This window comes from Rhinolophus ferrumequinum, chromosome 5 (assembly GCF_004115265.2).
Source record: "Rhinolophus ferrumequinum isolate MPI-CBG mRhiFer1 chromosome 5, mRhiFer1_v1.p, whole genome shotgun sequence".
In the NCBI taxonomy this organism is placed as follows: domain Eukaryota; kingdom Metazoa; phylum Chordata; class Mammalia; order Chiroptera; family Rhinolophidae; genus Rhinolophus; species Rhinolophus ferrumequinum.
The window spans coordinates 82,633,037-82,650,888 of record NC_046288.1 but is presented as its reverse complement, the minus strand read 5'-3'; the positions used below and the strand labels follow the sequence as shown (position 1 = coordinate 82,650,888).

The following is a 17,852-nucleotide window of genomic DNA, read 5'->3' as shown; positions in this document are numbered from 1 at the left end:
ACAAGGAGACATCTGTGCACAGACTTGGAAAAGGAGATTGGATGAGCCACGTGGCATTGGAGGGCAGCCATGCCGACAGAGAGGTACAAAGAGCCAGATGTGGGCTATTTCAGGAACACCAGCAAGGCCAGTGTGGCTGCAGGCAGTGGAGGGCCAGAGAATAAGCTGTAGAAGGGGAAGGTAGGGGGCGTGGCAGGGAAGCTCATAAAGGGTCTTCTATGCCACCACGATAACTGGGGCTTCCACCCTGAGTGAGCTGGGCAGCCACTGGAAGAGTCTAAGGCGGGGAATTAAAAAAAAAAAAAAAAAAAAAAAAAAGGGGACGAATGGTATGGCTGACTCAGATTTAACAAGACCACTCAGTCTTCTGTGCTGAGCCTGGGGTACGTGTGGAAACAGAGCGACCAATGAAGAAGCTCTTACAAAACATCGGGTGAGTGCTGACAGTGATTTGGGCCCAGATGACAGCAGTCGAGGGAGTGAGGAGAACTCAGACCCGGGCGTGTTTTGAAGACAGAGCTGATGGGATTTACAGATGGACCAGGCAGAGGTGGAAAGAAAGAGAGGAGCCAAGGATGCCGCCAAGGGCTCTGGCCTGAGCTCTGGCATTGGACGCGATGGTGTGTTTTGTGCTACGCGAGGAATGTTAAAATCACATTGAAGTCTGGCTTGAAACATTCACAAATAGGGCTGCACACCCTTGAAGCAAGTTCATCATATTAATATATTCCTTCCCAAAATAACCCCTAGCATGGCAGTGTCCCTGTGAGGATGGAGACCTTATTCGCAAATAATCTGCAAAGATGACTCACTGGGGTTCAGAGATGGGGATTTTAATCGTTGTGTTTCCATTTTTCTCCGACATAAACACAGCAACAGAAATAAGGGGGATCCCCACCCTGCCAGTTCTGAGAGAAGAATGCCAGCGCCCCCTTGGAACTCCACCCCAGACACCTGATTCATTGTTTTGCGCTTCTCCAGTGGCATAGAATCTTCCCTGTGCAACCCAGAAGATCATCAGCTCTCAGCAGGAGGGGCTGAATACAAGGAGGAGTGATGAGGTGATGAGGAGCGGAGTCCCTTGACAAATGGCCAAAGGGACTGGGGATATTTAAGCTAGAAAAGAGGCTGCTCAGGTAAGTGTGAAAGCTGCTTGCACTATGTCACGCTTCCACTTGATCCACAGGACCAGGATGAATGGTGGAAGATACATACAGGGGGACACTATTTCAGTGTGGATTTAGAAAGGACTTGTCACTAAGCCTAGGGAAATGGGAAACGTCTGGAGATACTGGCTCCCACCACCTACCCTTCTAACGATTCTTTATCCTACAAGCCAAGGCCTATAAGCCAAGATGGTACCTTGCTCCCACCGTCTGTCACCTCCTCCTGTCTGTCTATTCCTGCTTATCCTGCTCGAATTCCAAGGTCTGTTATATTAAACATTCACACACCCTCACGTCCCTGACCCAACCCCCTTCCTTCTCCGTGCCTAGCGAAACCCTACCCTGGTTAGACCTTGGCCTACCTCACACACGTACCACAAAGCTCGGCGTGGCGGGAGAAAAACGCACAGCTGTGTTGACTGGCCTCACTTGCAACTCACGACCACCAGTCTCGAGTGGTCTTAGCGCTCCCTCGTAAGCATTCCCCAGTGTCTTGGTTTGTTCAGTGTCCTGCTCTCCTAGATGACTATTTTCAGACATCTTCTCTCTGTTCAAAACCACGTGTCCTCTTTCTCAGCAGATGACCTTGCTTTCTATTCCACCTAGAAAGCAGAAGCAATCCAAGAGCCCCTTACCGGTCTCCTCCGCCGGTATCGCCCGGCCTGCATCTGTGCCCGCCTTCTTCGTTCATGTTTCTATGGACAGACTGGCCCCTCTCCTATCTGAGGCCAGTCCCTCCAGTGACCTACTAGTCCCCACCCCCCTCGCCTGTTCAAGGATATCGCTTCAACAAGTTTCACCTCTTTCTCCTATCATTTTTCCCTCTCTGCTGGAACATCGCATTAACATGCTATTGTAGCTCCCATCTGATAAGGAAACTCACACAAAAATTCTTCTGATCCTCCTTCTACCACACCATTGTCTCTGAACCTGCATCTCTGAGGACAGACAGTGGGATGGCTCAGATCCAGAGACAGTTCTGGCCCTTCGTGCTCCCCTGTTCTCATCCCTCTCCCAAACCACAGACAAGTTCAGTGTGCCGGAGCCACGATGGGCCCCAGGGCCCCACCCGCCGGTGACCACGCCCATCCCAGGGCCCCACCCGCCGGTGACCACGCCCACCTGACGCCCGTGCCACCCAGCTCCAGCTGAACTTCTTTCCCGCTCACACATTCAAGCCCCTTCCATTGGCCCTGACCCAGCCTTGCTCGCTGAGCTCAGCCTCCTCTTCCTCCCCAACAGCCCCCATGGGAGAGGAATAATGCATCAAGAAGCCATTGCAATCGTCACGATGTAATAAAATGCAGGCTGGAGGTCAAAGAGACCCAGATCTGAATTTCAGGTCAACTGCACTCTTTGTTACCCTGGGCACATTGCTGGGCCTCTCAGGGCCCCAGACTAATCACTTGTTGAACAGGGACTATAGCTAGCTGTAAGAAATAAATGACATGCGACATGTCAAGCACAGGTATGTAGCAGGAGGTGAATAAATGGTAGCCACCTTCCATTACTGCTCCTTTTCCTCCCAATGGACTTACTACTCAAGCTGAGACTTCATCCCAATTCAACCTTTACTCCCGGAATGATGAAAAAAGGAATTAGCAGCTGCTTGGGGCATAACAACCAATACCCTTTGATCTAATCTCTCGACATCCTTTCTCCTTCACTTAGAAAGTTAGTATTTCTCAAATAGGTTTCCTGTTTTGCTTTCCTTTTGCTTTTGTTGCTGTCATGCTGTTGAGGGTTGCAAAGCCATGTTCATTGCCTTCATTGTAGAGGTGGGAAGCGTGCTGGCTGAGAGGTGAGGTGGCAACGTCCCACGTCACACACCTGGCAAGTTGGGGAGTCAGGACTTGCTGGGCCACGCATCTGGATACTAATTCCAGTGTTCCTTTCCCTGTGCCATCTGCTTGGGTTCAGAGCCTTCTTATGGGGCAGCCTTGGGGTAAAAGCGCCCACAGCCAGACACAAGGTATATGTCACAGGCCATGGAGCCTGGGGACAGGGGTGACCATCTAACTGGGATAGGCAGGAGAACTGGGGTCAGAGTCTGGCTGGAGCCAAAGGCTCAGCACAGTGCCTAAGGGACCTTGGCCAGGGGTGCCAATGTGGGGGCCAGCCAGCTACTTACCTGTTGTCCCACAGGCATGGATGTCATAGTACCCTTGCCAGCAGGACCCTAATTAAGATCTGCTTGGCACCAAGGAAAGACTATGGTCCTGTGGCTGTCATGTGTGGGTTCCATCCTGAGCTCAGGTGCCGACTTCCATGCCCCTTCTACAGACCCACAGAGTAGAAAGAATTAAACAAGAGAGTGTGTGTGAGTGGCTGGAAACTTGGAAAATGGCGCTTTCCCTATGCAACAGTCATACTTCTCTTCTACCAAGTTCCCATTAGTTACTGCCCTGGAAGTGGCTTTGGGGACAGGGAAAATGTCACGAAGGCCGCATTGGGGCAGAAGACCTTCGGAGCACCTTGTAGATGTTTTCAGGATGGCTTCCTGCCCCAGGCTCTGGAAAGCCTGCTCTGAACCCGTGTAGTTCTAATGTGCTCTAATGTCCTTGTTGGGTATGTGAGGCTGGGTGTAAAAGAATGGGTGGCACCTTTCCTGACAGTGTTTCTATAGCCCCAAGATCTGGAGTGATTCCTTGGGGTTTGAGGAATCTCCTCTCCAACTCAGGTCAATGCAATATGGAGATTTGTTGAGCACCTACTATGTATGGTTGTCAAGGTGACGATGAGGATGATAGCAAATAACATGGTAAATAATAATAGCTTTTATTTATTGAGCTCCTGCCATTCTCCCTCCATTATCTTCTCCAGCACTTATAACATTCCCTACAAAGTAGGAACAATTATCTCCATTTTTTACAGATAAAGAAACTGAGGTTCAAATATAGTAAATGACTTGGCCAAGGGCACACAGCTAGTAAGTGGAAGACTCATGATTCAAGTTCAGACATGAATGCTCCAGAGACTCTACTTTTTCCAGTAACACCTTCATATCTCCCATGAAGTTATGAGCAAGGATGCAAATAAAACATTTGGGGGATGTATTGATAAATCGATCCGATCTGAGAGAAGCCTTTATGACAAAAATTAGTGAGGAAATGAAGCTCACGAGGTAAAGTGGATCTGACTGGAGAGGGCCGGGATGGGAAATCTCAACATGAAGTTTTAATATTCAACTTACAACCCGTATTTGTAAGGTAAAAGATATAAAATACCCTGAATGTTTATCTAAAGGGAACTGGTTCAATAAATCGTCATCCAGTCATATAATGAGAGACTGTCTAAGCACCTGATGCTTTGAAAACAGAGCTGTGTGTTCTTAGATGGGACAAGCTCTAAGACACTGTCTTGGCTGTTTTCCACTTGCTCCTACACCCAGCTCCATCTCCTCCCTCCAACCCTGCTCTGTCTGGGACCGGGTCCTCCTGGTCTGCATCATAAGGCTCCTGGTTTTTCTAGCTTCCACTTGGCTTTGACCAATGAGAGGTACCAGTAGCAGAGTGGGAGGGGGGAGGAGACAGAAGCCAGGGTATTTCTTCCCAGCTCCCTCCCTGTTGGGACGGCAGAGTGCTGACATAGCCCAGTCCCTCGGCTCCTGCTCGTCAGCCTGTTGTCCGTGGCTTCACTTCTCCTTGGCCTCTGGTGCCCTATTCCTACCCCTTCCCCTTCTGACGTAAAAATCTCTCCAGTTGCCTGTTGGAATCCTGACTACGACACGGACGTATCATTAACATTACGAAGGGGATACCCAAACAAAGACAGCCCCCACTGACCTCCCAAGAAACTTGCCAATCAGCTTCACCAATAACGTCCCCACGAGTCCACCGATGGCGAATATGGACACGGTCACCGACCACAGAAGAGTCAGAGTGTTCGGGTCGATTGGATGTCCATGCTTTCTTTCCCACGTCTCATTGTAAAAGGCCTTGATGTACTGAAAACAAAGAAGGACCCATGTTATTTTTTCTGTCCCATCCTGCTGCTTGAAGCCAGCCGGTATACAGATAAAACAGCTCTTACAGAATACATTTTTCACGCTAGGGCTTTGCTAAGTTCTATTTGAGCTTTACTTCGTCAAACCCTATTTTTACCTCTTTTTGCAGAGAAACTGAGGCTCTGAGCGACAATGTGACTTGCTCAGGACGTGGCAAACCTGGGAGTCAAAATCAGATCTGCCTCCAAACCTAGAGTGACCGTTACACCCGGGCTTCTCCGATTCTGGTGCAGAATCACCTAGGAAATGTGTTAAAAATGCACGTACCTCCCATCAGAGAAAATCTCTGCCACGGGGGGCGCAAAACTAACAAGACACACACACACACACTAAGCATAAAACAAAAACAAAATGCTTACTTGGATTTGATCAAAATTACACTGTTCTGTTCTTCAGCAGCTACAAACGACAAGATACGCCACAGATTGAGACGGCATGTTTGTACCACCCATATTACAAAGGACAGATAGCCACAATGTATAAAGAACTCTAACAAGTCAGTGAGAAGACAAACCACCCCGTCGAAAATGAGCAAAAGACTTGAAGAGACTCCAAAAACCATTCAGTGGCCAGTAAGCTAACGACTTGATGTTCAGTGTCACCCGTCAACAGGGAAATGCCGATCAAAGCCGCAGTGAGAAACCACTTCCCCCTCCCTTCACAGACGTCCATCACTGGCGATTCTGAGGCAGTGGGTTTGGGCTGGGGACCAGGTGACTCCACTGGGAACCAAAGACTGAGGTCACGGCACTCTCCTCTCCGAGAGGGTTCCATCTCCGAGACGCTCAGAGTTACCCACTGCTACCCAGGAGGGGCCCACAGAGCTCTCCACAGCCTGCACGTGACCTTGTGGAAAACTCATAGGTTCAGGTTGGCACAGATCTGGGCTTGAACCCCAGCATTGTGACTTGCTAATGATGTGACTTAGGTGAATCTTGGTTTCCTCATCTGCAAAAGGGGAATGATGACACTGACGTCTCAGGGCTGTTGGGAGGGTCAGACAAGAGTGGGAACGGTGCCCAGGACTTGGGTAGAGCTCACACTTCCACCCCCAAGTCTGGTCACAAGTCTGGTAAGACCAAGCAGTGACCTGTCAGCAGTGTGTACTCTCCTGCACTTACGGTGGGAGTTTCATTTGTCCGGCTTTCTTGAAAAACGGTTTGGCATCACCTCATAAAGTTGAAGATGCCCCTAACCTATCACCCATAAAATCCATTTCTAGGAAATTCCTCTAAAAAAACTCTTTCCCACCTGCCCTGGACACATCTACGCCAATGTGCATGGTAACATTGCACATAACCATCCACTCACCGGGGCCACCATAAACCACAACAGTCAGTCTCTGCGTCACCAAGGTGCTCTGTGCAGCCTCAGAGCGGGGACTGTGCTCTCTGTCAGAGGCCGGACGTGAACAGTGGCCCTTAGGGTTCATGTGCTCCAGTGAGCTTCTGTCATCCTTTTGGCTACAGTGTCAGAAGCCCTCTGCCCATTTGGGAGGACTTCCTGCCAGATGAGCCGTGTGGAAAACAGCCCACTCATCACTACAGAGGTTGAAAATATCAGACACCAGCTCTCCCAGCATCCCCTGCAGCTATGACATGAACATGTGAGTAAGGCTCAGCCAATCAGAGGCCTGGACTGCACCTGAGGCACCTGAGGCTAAGAAATGTGGCCGACAATGGTAGGGCAGCAGAAGGAGCTCCCTGGCAGGACCGGGTTTGGGGGCAGCAGTGGCCCCAGCAGGAGCTGAGGGCCCTCTGCCAGGTGTAGCAGATGGCGGGGGTGGCTGCAGGGAACCCCACAGGCCCAGCTCCTGGCCTGCTCTGGCTGCTATCCTAGGCTGCAGAGCTCCTGCACCTGGCTGGCCAGCCCTCTCACTGACCTACGAGCTGCTCACTATTTCTTCAACTTCTTTTTTAGCTTCACTCTGACAAAGTTGTTGTCGTTTACAACTACTGAAACTCTGCCAAACCATGTAAATGATCCCATTTTATCTTCACGGCAACGCTAGCGGTGGAAACCTTCATTGATAGAGGAGGAACCAGGAGCCACGTAACTTGCCACAGTCACCTGGCTGATGTGTGTTGGAGGTGGGAGAGCTGCCTGGCTTCAGAGCCCGGACACACGATCCACGAGTGGACTCTTAATTGCACAATTACGGTACGAAAGTTAAGCGGCTAAGTACAATGGTACGTCTATTGGTTTAAAGTCTCAGTTAAGGCTTTGTTATGGGCGAGACACTCGGTCAGGCCCTGGTGAATGCAAAGTCAACAGCCGTCAAGGCGCACAGAGTTTAGCAGGAGAAATCGTGTGTAATTGCTAAGCCAAAGGGATGCAGGGGCCACTGGAAGGTGGGGGTACAGGAGGTCCCAAGGGCAATGGCAAGTATTTACAGGGTCGAGACCCTTCAGAGAAGCAGGGGTAAGGGATGAGTACCCAGGACTTCACAGACACCCCTCCTGCCGCCCAATAAGCAGGAGACCCCCAAGCATGTGGAACGGGGTGAAATGCTCGGCCTCTCTGGCTCCATCTTGCTCAAGACTGCTTTGCTCCCACAGCCTCTTGGTTAATAGCTTCTGCTTGGTCTTGCGTGTAGACGTGCTAATCGTTACAGGAACTCTGCTTGCTCCTTGAGTTTTCCAAACGGCCCCTTATCAGAAAGTGCCTGAGGAGGTGAGAGAAGTCTGTATTGCTTCGGAACAAAGCAATCTTCCTTGGACCTTGCTGGCGCCCAGCTATCTCCGGTCAGCGAGCCTTCCCATTTCCCCGTTCCCTTGACATAAAAGAAGGCTGAATTCTGTACTCGAAGGTGGTTCTTCAGGACGCTACTCTGCCATCTTCTCACATTGCTGGCTTTCTGAATGCAGTCACTTTCCTGGCCCCATCACCTTGTCCCTCGACTCATTGGCTGCCGTGTGATAAGCGGTACAAGCTTGGACTCGGTTACACATCGAAGGCCACTCACGGAGGTGACCTGGTCGCTAGAGCAATCCCACACCCGTTCACACATCTGCAGCAGCCTTGCCAGGAGCCCTGCTGAGCCCTACTCTGGAGCCTCTTATTACCACACTGGCAGCGGTGACCAGTTTCCTGGACTTCATGTGCAGGAAATAAAAGGATGCTGTTTGGAAGGAAATGCCTGTTCTTTCCAGGCATTCAGGAGCCTGTGGGGAAAAGGGGCAGCTTCCATGTCAGTCACTGCTGGGCGTTGCTGTGGGGATCTCTGCAGACAGTGGAGTAGCCTCACCTGTGCCCCCGGAGGGATCACATTCTTGAATGTTGCCCGAAAGCCGGTTCCAAAATGATGCCTTTAGCGATTAAATGTCTGTCTTCTACAAGTGGGAATCCAGCAAAGGCCTAGAGAAAAGGCAGCTGGAGGCTTAGGTAGGTGATAGCAGAAGCCAGGCAATGGAGGTTATTCGGGTAATATTTGCACGGATGTTCACTGAGTTTGACATTTGTGGACACTGACTGGTACTGCGTAGTACAGAACAGGTGCTTCAGTGAGTGTTTGTGTTTCAAATTGAGTTTCTGCTGCGGTTGGGCACCATATAATAATAAAAATAGGTGACCCCTGCATCTTTTTTATACATGACATCCTCATTTAGCTTCATCAATAGGTTCTGCCACTTTAGCTGAACGACACGTAAGGAAACCAATTTGACCACAGGCTAATTGATCTAAACAAGAGTTAAGTTTCTACAGCATCTCATCAATGTTATAACGAAATGACGCTGAATGAAATGACGTTAGTTGACCTGCTATAGCGTTAAGGCTCCTGTGCTAGCTCAACTCGAGGTGTGCTTTGGGCCGTCTCATTCATGGACTCCATCTTTTACTTTTCCATTGGGCCTACTTCCAAAGGACCCATTCTTGTGTCTTTCTACCTGGCTCTGCATACCAGCCTCCTTACCCTCAGGGGCCCAGGTTCCCATCCTGCCTTCCAGATACAAGTTCTACAGCCCGTGCCTTCAAGAAGCTTGATATCTAGTAGAGACAACATCAGGGTAAACATGCAATTATAACATGGAGTGAAAAGTGCTGTCGCAGCAGGAAGTTGAGAAGGGCTGTGGAAACCCGGATCAGGTAAGCAAGAAGGGCAGGTGGGGTGGGCTCAGGTTGGACAGCAGTAGTCAGAATTCTCAAAGGCAGAGAAGCCGGCAGCCATATGCTGACACAGAGGAACCATGACGATTCAGTGGTGTTGGAGGCTGGTCATAACTGACCTGGAAAGCCAGCCTAAGGAGTGCACACTACATCCCGGGGGTACTGGTGGGAGGCGGGGGGCGGGGGCGGTGATTGGAGAATTTGACTATGGAATCAAGAGTTCTGATTTGCATTTTAGGACATTGTGGGTGCAGTGTGGAGGCCATTTCAGAAAGTTTAGACTGGAGACACGCGGACCAGTCAGGAGGCTCGTGCAATTGGTGAGAGATGATGAGTCTCATGGAATTTTATAATGAATTTATCAGGGAGCATTTATATTATGACTAGTGCTGACTAGAGCCCAAATTGCAAAGAAACAAATAAGAGGCTACCTGGTTAAAGGAACGGAGACTGAGCAAAGAGTCGAGAGCCTTGGGTGCAAGACTTGCTTGTACCACTGAGTCCTTCTGTGACCTCCAGCAAGTCTGAGGGCAGGGTTATCCACGGTTAAGGGCCCTGGGATCCACTTGAGTCAGCTCTCAGCTCTACCACTGCTCTGCTGGGTGAGCCTGAGTAAGTTACTTAACCTCTCCGTGCCTCATCTGTGAAATCCTCTCCCTCCTCAAGGCGTTACTGAGGATTTAATGCGAGGATAGAAAGCACAGTACCGCGTCCACAAGGAGCCCACAGTAAGACTCAGAAGTTGGGGTGGCTGGCAGTGGGATTGACACCAGTATCTCTATGTCTGCAAAATAAGGGTCCTAGACGTGTTTATTTCTCAGACCTATAAATCCATGAATGATTTACCGCTATCTCCCCAGACAGTAACTCAGGGGCTGAGCTTCTGGCAACACATTGAACTATGCAATTTGCAGCCAGGAAGACTGGCTTAGCACACCTCCAGATGATGACAGGAAATTGTCAGACAATGGGAGGTAAATCACCTCGTGGCCTGTTTTATGACATTCATGTTCCCTCCTGAGTCACACAGAGTCTGCCATGAATCCATCTAAAATTATTCTCGGGGTGCTTTAAAAATACACCTAAACAGAACACTGTGTGGACGGGCCAGAGCACACCCACCACTGCGTGAGAGCATGGCATCACACCTGAGGGATTTGTAAGGACAGTGCCCCACCGACCACATCGGCACAGCCAGGGGAAGAGTCCAGAAGTCTTTACCCATGCGCCTGCCACCAGACCACACTCTTTGAAGGAAAGACCACGCAAGGACAAAATTCCACAAACCCAGCAAGTGCCACCTCATGTCACCTGAGTGGCAGAGCGAAGGCCTCCTGTGCAGAAACAGTTAACACATCTGGCCTGAGGCTGCTCTCCTCTGAAAGGCCTGCTTGCAAGGTTGGCCCTGGCCTGCTTCGGGCATCGGGCATCGGGCATCGGGCATCGGGCATCGGGCATCGGCGGGTTCCCACCACTGCCAGAACCTGTAAGAGCGGCTCACGGCGCCTGAACGGTGCAAACACCATGGTGTCTGCTGAACACCGCTTTCCTTCTGCAACGGACGGGAAGTGTGTGCCTGCCAAGCACGGGGTGCCTATGTGATGCGCCCCTAATAAAAACCCTGAACTCCGAGTCTCTGAGGAGCTTCCCTGGTGGACACTTCACGGGCGTTGTCACAGCTCATTGCTGGGGAAATCAAGTGTGTCCTGCTTGCCTCCGCTGGGAGAGGATTCCGGAAGGCTGCTCCTGGTTTCCTGTGACCTTTGCCCCAGGTGCCTCTTCCCTTTGCCGATTTCGCTTCGCATCCTTTTACTGTAATAAATCACAGTCCCGACTATGCCTATGTCCATAGTCCTGTGAGCCCTCCCAGTGAGTCATCGCACGTGGGGTGGTCTCGGGGACCCCTCCCAGGTCCTCAGGAATCTGTCCAGCTCCCATTCTGACTTCACTTCATACCCAGTTTGCACGTTGGTGGTGCTTTATGTTCCCCCCACTGTGTGGTTCCCCGGGGATCTTTAGCTACCTAGGTGGGAAAGAAACCTCTAGACTTCTAGACACCTGAGAACACCTGGCTCCCACGGCGGTCTTTTAGCATGAAAACTAAACACCAGGAAAGAGGATGCCTCAATTGCCAGGGACAGTCAGGAGAGTAAGACTGTCAGAGCTTTCTGGGTTGCTCCCTCCACCACCTTTGCCCTGAGGGGGGCTGGTCCGACGCTTGGGTTTAATTATATAGAACATGAAGAAAGAAAGTTTCATTTCCTATTTGGCCTCAGGCAGGAGCAGAGAGAAGTGTGTACTCCCAAATATCCTTCTTATTAAAAAAAAAAATTAATCCTGAGCCTCTCTCCTGCTGGAACATTCTTCTGAGAGATTGCATCGCTGTATTTACAGGGGGACAGCACAGTTCTGCAGACCTGCTATTCACCCTGAGATAACATTTCCCACTCCTTGCATGGCCTCTGATTGGCTGGAATACAAAGGACGAGTATTTTCATTACTGTTCAAATTACTTGTGGCTGCTCAAAATCAGCCTTTATGGGCCGGCCCGGTGGCTCAGGCGGTTGGAGCTCCGTGCTCCTAACTCCGAAAGCTGCTGGTTCGATTCCCACATGGGCCAATGGGCTCTCAACCACAAGTTTGCTGGTTCAATTCCTCTAGTCCCGCAAGGGATGGTGGGCTCCGGCCCTGCAAGTAAGATTGAACATGGCACCTTGAGCTGAGCTGCCTCCCAGATGGCTCAGTTGGTTGGAGCACGGGCTCTCAACCACAAGGTTGACAGTTCGATTACTCGAGTCCCGCAAGGGATGGTGGGCTGCACCCCCTGCAACTAGCAACAGCAACTGAACCTGGAGCTGAGCTGCGCCCTCCACAACTAAGACTGAAAGGACAACAACTTGACTTGGAAAAAAAGTTCTGGAAGTACACACTGTTCCCCAATAAAGTCCTGTTCCCCTCCCCCAATAAAATCTTAAAAAAAAAAAAATCAGCCTTGAGGCAACAGGGGCTTTCAAACGGCATCTCATCCAACCCACGTTCAGGGTGATGGTTTCCAGCGTTCTGAAACGACTTATTTGTAGAACAGGAGTAATGCCATTAGCTTGCAGATGAGGCTGCTGGAAGGGTGTGTGGTCCCTAGCATGATGAGGATGTGTAGTCCCTAGCATGATGTCAGCATGTAGTAGGTGCTCAATAAAACTCAGTGTCTTTCTTCTGTGGGTCAGAAAAAGGATGTTCTAGTTTTATTTGTCTGAGTTTGTTCACACCAGCAGTGCCACTCCCGCGTACTCCCTCCAGGTGGGCTAGGCTGGGCGACCCTGTTCCCTGTGTCTGACTGCGGCCACCATTGCCCCCACCCCTCTAAGCATACCTTAGCCAGCCCCGAAGGCACCTTGTTCCTTGCCCCATTACGTTCAGCAAAGGCATTTTTCCCAGAACTTTAGAAAATGAAGAAATGAAATTCTGAATCAAAGATGCAGGCTCCCCAGCTCCAATATGCTGGGGAACCCAGGGGCTGGAACAGACAGGGGTGGCACCCACAGACCCCTGTGGGTGGCATCCACAGGGGTGGATCGCCCAGACACCAACACCCCAGGCCTAGAAAGACCCCCTTCCTCCTGTGAGCCGGCAGCTCTGCCAGCTCTGATTCAAACCAAACCCAATCAAACCATAGGCCCCAATTTAAACAAGGCAGCAGTATGTTACACTAGAGAAAAGTTGAGAACAACCTAACCGGTCCCATGAGAAAGATAGGATATCCACACGACACAGCAATACACAGCTCCTAGAAATCCTGGGGATGGAGAATTTTCAGTAACATGGAAAAATGCTTACAATATAAATATTAAGCCTAAAAAGGATGTAAGACAGCATATATGAACAATCTTTGGGAAAAAGTAGATTTAGACAAAGCCTTAGAAGTGAAAAAAAAAAATCTATTTTGTAAGATACCACAACGGTGAGTACGTGTCATTATACATTTGTCAAAACCCATTCAATGTAACAACACCAAGCAGGAACCATAAAGTTAACTATAGACTTTGATGTGTCAAGGCAGGTTGATCGATTTTAACAAGTGTGCCATTCTGGTGGGGAAGTTGACAGTGGGGGAGGCTGTGTGTATGTGTCGGGGGGACCAAGGGGTCTATGGGAAATCTCTGTACTTCCTGGTCAGTTTTGCTGTGAACCTAAAACTGCTCTAAAAAAAGTTTGTTAATTAAATTTTTTTGGAAACAATGACAGAATTGTCCCTTGCTCGTGTTCCCACAGTCATTGCTTGAATCATTATTTTTCCACCCATATCATTTTATTCCAGGTTCAAGTTTTGCCTGTCTGCCCCTCAAGCCATGAGTGCAAAGGTCCTCCACTTTCTGCTGGAGTTTCTAATGAACTTTCAAGATGAAGCAGGAGTGCAAATTCCCAATCCCCTTTTAAAGACAAATAGAGACAAATCAGATTTCTACCTTGGGATGACACCATAACGACAAAATCAAAGCCGTGATAGCTGCAAGTGTTTGGAGAAACCATCCTGACCCCCTGGGTTTCAAACTGTTTATAGCATCGGAATCAGGTTTTCAAAGGAACTTACAGAGAGCCCTCAAATGGAGGAGTTAATGGGGTCTGGATCCCTGAGGCACCTCTGCACATCCATGGCTTCTGGGACGCCTCTGAGACCCACGTCCAGCCTCCCTGGAGGGGATGCTGGGCCTCCAAGCAGGGAAAAGCCTGAAAAGCAGGGAACCCCAGAGATGTCCACAGCCTGGCTCCTGCCTACCTCTTCAGCTCCTGTCCTCTGCGTCCAGAACACATCCTGTGCCCCACACCCATCATCTCTGCATTTCTGCAAATGTTTCATAGCTCGGCTTCTGTGCCTTCGCTCTATGGTCAAGACACAGGTTTCCATCACCTCCTGTAGGAAGTCTTCCCTCACCCCACCCCCACCCCATCCACTCTACCCCAGGGTGGAGGTGGGTCCAGCAGAAGCCAGCACCTCTAGCAGGTAGCAACACCTAAACCTAACAGCCTAGGCAGGTGAGAACTGCAGACCAGCTGGGCAGTGTTAGAGGGCTCTGGGAGAACTGCATTAACGACTCAATCCCAGAGAAAACAAAAGCCAACTATGGATCTTAACTACCAGATTCTCAAGTGACCTCTGGCTCTGATGAAAATCTATGAGTACAAAGAGAATTGGTCAGGAAAAGGTTTCTATGCCTAAGGCTCCCCGTGGCTCCTCAGACACCGTGCCACCTCCTTGCCCCGGAATAAGACCCTCAAGATCTGCCCCTGGGACCTCCGTAGTCCCCACCTCTCCCTCCACTCTCCCAGGACACCCACGTCCAGCCTCAAGGAACTGACCCGCCTATCCTTATCATAGTCTGTTCCTGTATCTCCCACCTCCCACTCGAAGGCAGGGGCTGGTCTCTTTCTGTCTATACTCCCCATCCCCAGTTTTCAGCAAGAGTCTGGCTCAGAACCTGCAGGATCGGTACCACCCAGCACCACGGTAGCACCCACTTTTCCGCGTCTCCGCAGTGCCCCCTACCGGACGCATCGCGCGGCCGCGGGCCACTCACCGGAGTGGGGGCGTTCACCACCGAGAGGTTGTACCCGTACAGGAAGGAGGAACCCAAAGCTCCCACGAGAGAGGCCACGATGAGCGAGCAGGACCAGTTCTGGGAAAGGAGAGGACAGCACGTCAGACCTTGGCACTCGACGACACACTGCTATTTTCGCTGAATTGGGCCAGTTTCGACCCACATACTGTAGGAGCAAAAAGCAAAGGCCAGACTAAGTTGCCAGCAGTAGCAGTTGGCACTTATGAAGAGCCATGAGCCTGGCATTGTGCTAAGCACTTTCTGGTTATTATTTCGTGGGATCCAGAGATCAGTATTATTTTCCCGGTGTTATAGGTGATGAAACAGGCACAGAGCTCTCCCTGTCCGGGATGGGGACTGGAGCCAGGTGGTCTGGAGCCAGGTGGTCTGGCTCCACCCCCCACGTCATCCTCCACACTGCTGCACCACACTGCCTCTTCATCTGGGAGCAGAGTCTAGGGCTCCCGGAGGCTCCTGACGGCCACACAGACACACACCTATGCACGCCCTGCTCCAGGCAGAGTGGTCAATCCACAAGCCAGTATGACCACCTTGGAACAAGGCCCTGCAGACAGAATTACAGAACTTGGGCCGGGGATGCAGGCATCTGCCTCCATGTAATCCTGCCCTGTGGCCCTATGCAAGGATTGCCACAGCCACAGCAGAACCATGCAGCAGAATCATCTGGGCCCCTTGGTAAAGGCTGGCCCGCTGGCAGGAGCTGGAGGCAGGAGAGGCTGCCATCCTTGGCTGGCCAGGGGCATATGGGCCGCTCAGCGGTTGGAGGGGACCCAGGTGCTCTTGGAAGGCAGTTTCTCTGCCATCATTCAACGTGTGTGTGTGTGTGTGTGTGTGTGTGTGTGTGTGTCCTAGGTGCCCGGCCCTGACAAAGCTCTGGGGACACAGTAAACAGGACAGATGAGGTCCACAGCTCAGGGAACTGTCAGTCAAATACTCTTTGGAAGGCAACAGGACCCCAATAGCCAATCCCCTGTTCTGCCTACCTGGGTAGCCGCCTCTGGCATACGCTCCACGCCAGACATGTCCTCCCCTCGACTGTGGGACCTGAGCAAGTTTCTTGATCTTTCTGGGGCTCAGCTTGCCCAGCTGTAAAATGGAACCCAAACAACAGCATTGGCTGCATAGATGGTTGAGGGGTCAACGTGTTGCTGGACAAGGCCCTGCAGAGTGCTGTGTGCATGCAGCAAGCGTTCAGAAAGGGTGTTTACTCTTTGTTTCCTCTCTGCACTCCCAGCCATACAGCATGGCCGCTGCCCGAGTGACATGCCCGGGTCTCTCCTGGCCTGGCCTGGGTGGCTACATCCACCTGAAATCGTCCCTTCTGGAGACGACAGATCTGAGAGCCATTAACAAGGTCGGCTCCCTGAAAGCTCCACCTCCTGCTGTTCACACTGATCTCTGGATTCTCCTCCACCTGAACCCCGACCCCTTTGCCTCTCACTGCCGTGTAGACTTAGACCAGTCACGTCGCCGTCCTGTGACTCAGCGTCCTCCTCTGTAAATGGGGATATTGAACACACTTCCTAGGATATTATGCAGAAGAAAGGAGGTACAGCAGGTAAGGGTCTCTCACCTGTCCTGAGTCGGGTGCCCGTGAGGGTCAGCAGCAGAGGCTGCACAGTGGGCGGGGGTCGTACTTTTAAGGGTGGAGGTCTTGCTTCTTGCTCTCTGCTTCTATAGGCACTGAGCCTGCTGCAGACAGGGAGCTGGTGACTGCATGGTCCAGCAAGACAAGAGGGAGGGTTTATAGGCCAGGGAATCCAGTTAGCCCTCCAAACCCACGGGTTTCACTCGTATGGATTCCACCACAGATCGAAAACATTCGGAAACAAAAGTTACGTAGTTGCTGACGTGTGCTATGTGTTAGGCCTACGATGGACAGTTCGTCTGTGCTGAACACGTACAGACTTTTTCTCTTGTCATTATTCCCTAAACAATACCGTATAACAACTACTTCCGTAGCATTTGCACTGTATTAGGTATTACAGGTAACCTAAAGATGATTTAAAATACATAGGAGGATTATGTAAGTCATATGTAAACACTATGCCCTTTAATATAAGGGACTTGAGTATCCATGGACTTTGCTATTTGCAGGGGTGGGAGGTGGGGGGGAGGGTCCTGAAACAAATCCAACATGGACACCGAGGGACAACTGCATTTTTCTGCAATCAGAGCAGCTTGAACTGAATGGGACTCACTGACAAAACAGAATCACATTTTGGACAAAACGCCCATTTCCCATCCCGTTGTCCTGAAACTCATCTTCTGGGTCTCAGATCAGATGTCACCTCTCCTGATCCCCTGGGCCCCCCTTACTCCCCACCTCATCAATCTTCCAGACTCCCTGCCCCCGCGTGGCCTGCCTGTGCCCACCCCCTCTAACCAACGGTCTCAGGGGCTGAGGGTGACTGCTGTGGAGGCAGGGAAGGGACACCACCCAGCGTGGTCTCATTACATGAGCATAGCCACACTGCTAGAAGGTGCTGTCCGCCCCAGGAAACCACAGCTGGAATGTGGGAGCCCCACGGCCAAAGTCACAGGGACCAGGACACCAGGACGCAAAGGCAGGCCTCCCTGACCAAAGTCCTGTGGCCGGCCACCCACAGTGGGACTCCAAGCCCTCCATGGGGAGCAGAGAGGCCAGTTTCCCTGTTTACCTGTTTTTTCCTCCCACCCGGTGTCCTGCTCCCCGGGCAGGCTCCACTGGGGGGCCCTGGAGAGCTGGGGCCCTGTATGAAGTGAGCTGAGCTGAGCTCCTGGGAGTCCATGCTTGTTTCCGAGACGTCTCAGGGCCCCAGCTCTGCCAAGGCATCTCCGTGAGTGAAGAGGCAGAGTCCACGGAAGGGGGCGGGGCGCCAGCACAGGAAGTGTGGCAATTTTCTCTTGTCTGAACAGGAAATGGGCAACGTTTTTATTTCCCTCGCTCCCAAGTCCTAACAGCAACTGGAACATCCT

The 17,852-nt window shown here is 51.1% G+C and overlaps 1 protein-coding gene across 3 annotated transcripts in view; it reads right to left on the bottom strand.

The window, feature by feature from the left end:
- Positions 1–17,852, bottom strand: part of SLC2A9 (solute carrier family 2 member 9) — a 125,630-nt gene that overhangs the window by 83,003 nt on the left and 24,775 nt on the right. Inside the window, exons 1-3 of one of the 3 annotated variants that reach the window (XM_033105903.1) lie at positions 17,555–17,739; positions 14,853–14,951; positions 4,952–5,112 (exon numbers count right to left, since the gene is read on the bottom strand). In XM_033105903.1, the coding sequence (XP_032961794.1) occupies positions 4,952–5,112; positions 14,853–14,951; positions 17,555–17,665 (371 nt within the window). In that variant the 5' untranslated portion in view covers positions 17,666–17,739. Of the gene's footprint in view, positions 1–4,951; positions 5,113–14,852; positions 14,952–15,877; positions 15,943–17,554; positions 17,740–17,852 lie in introns of those variants that run through there. The other 2 variants (XM_033105905.1, XM_033105904.1) reach the window with 2 other exon arrangements.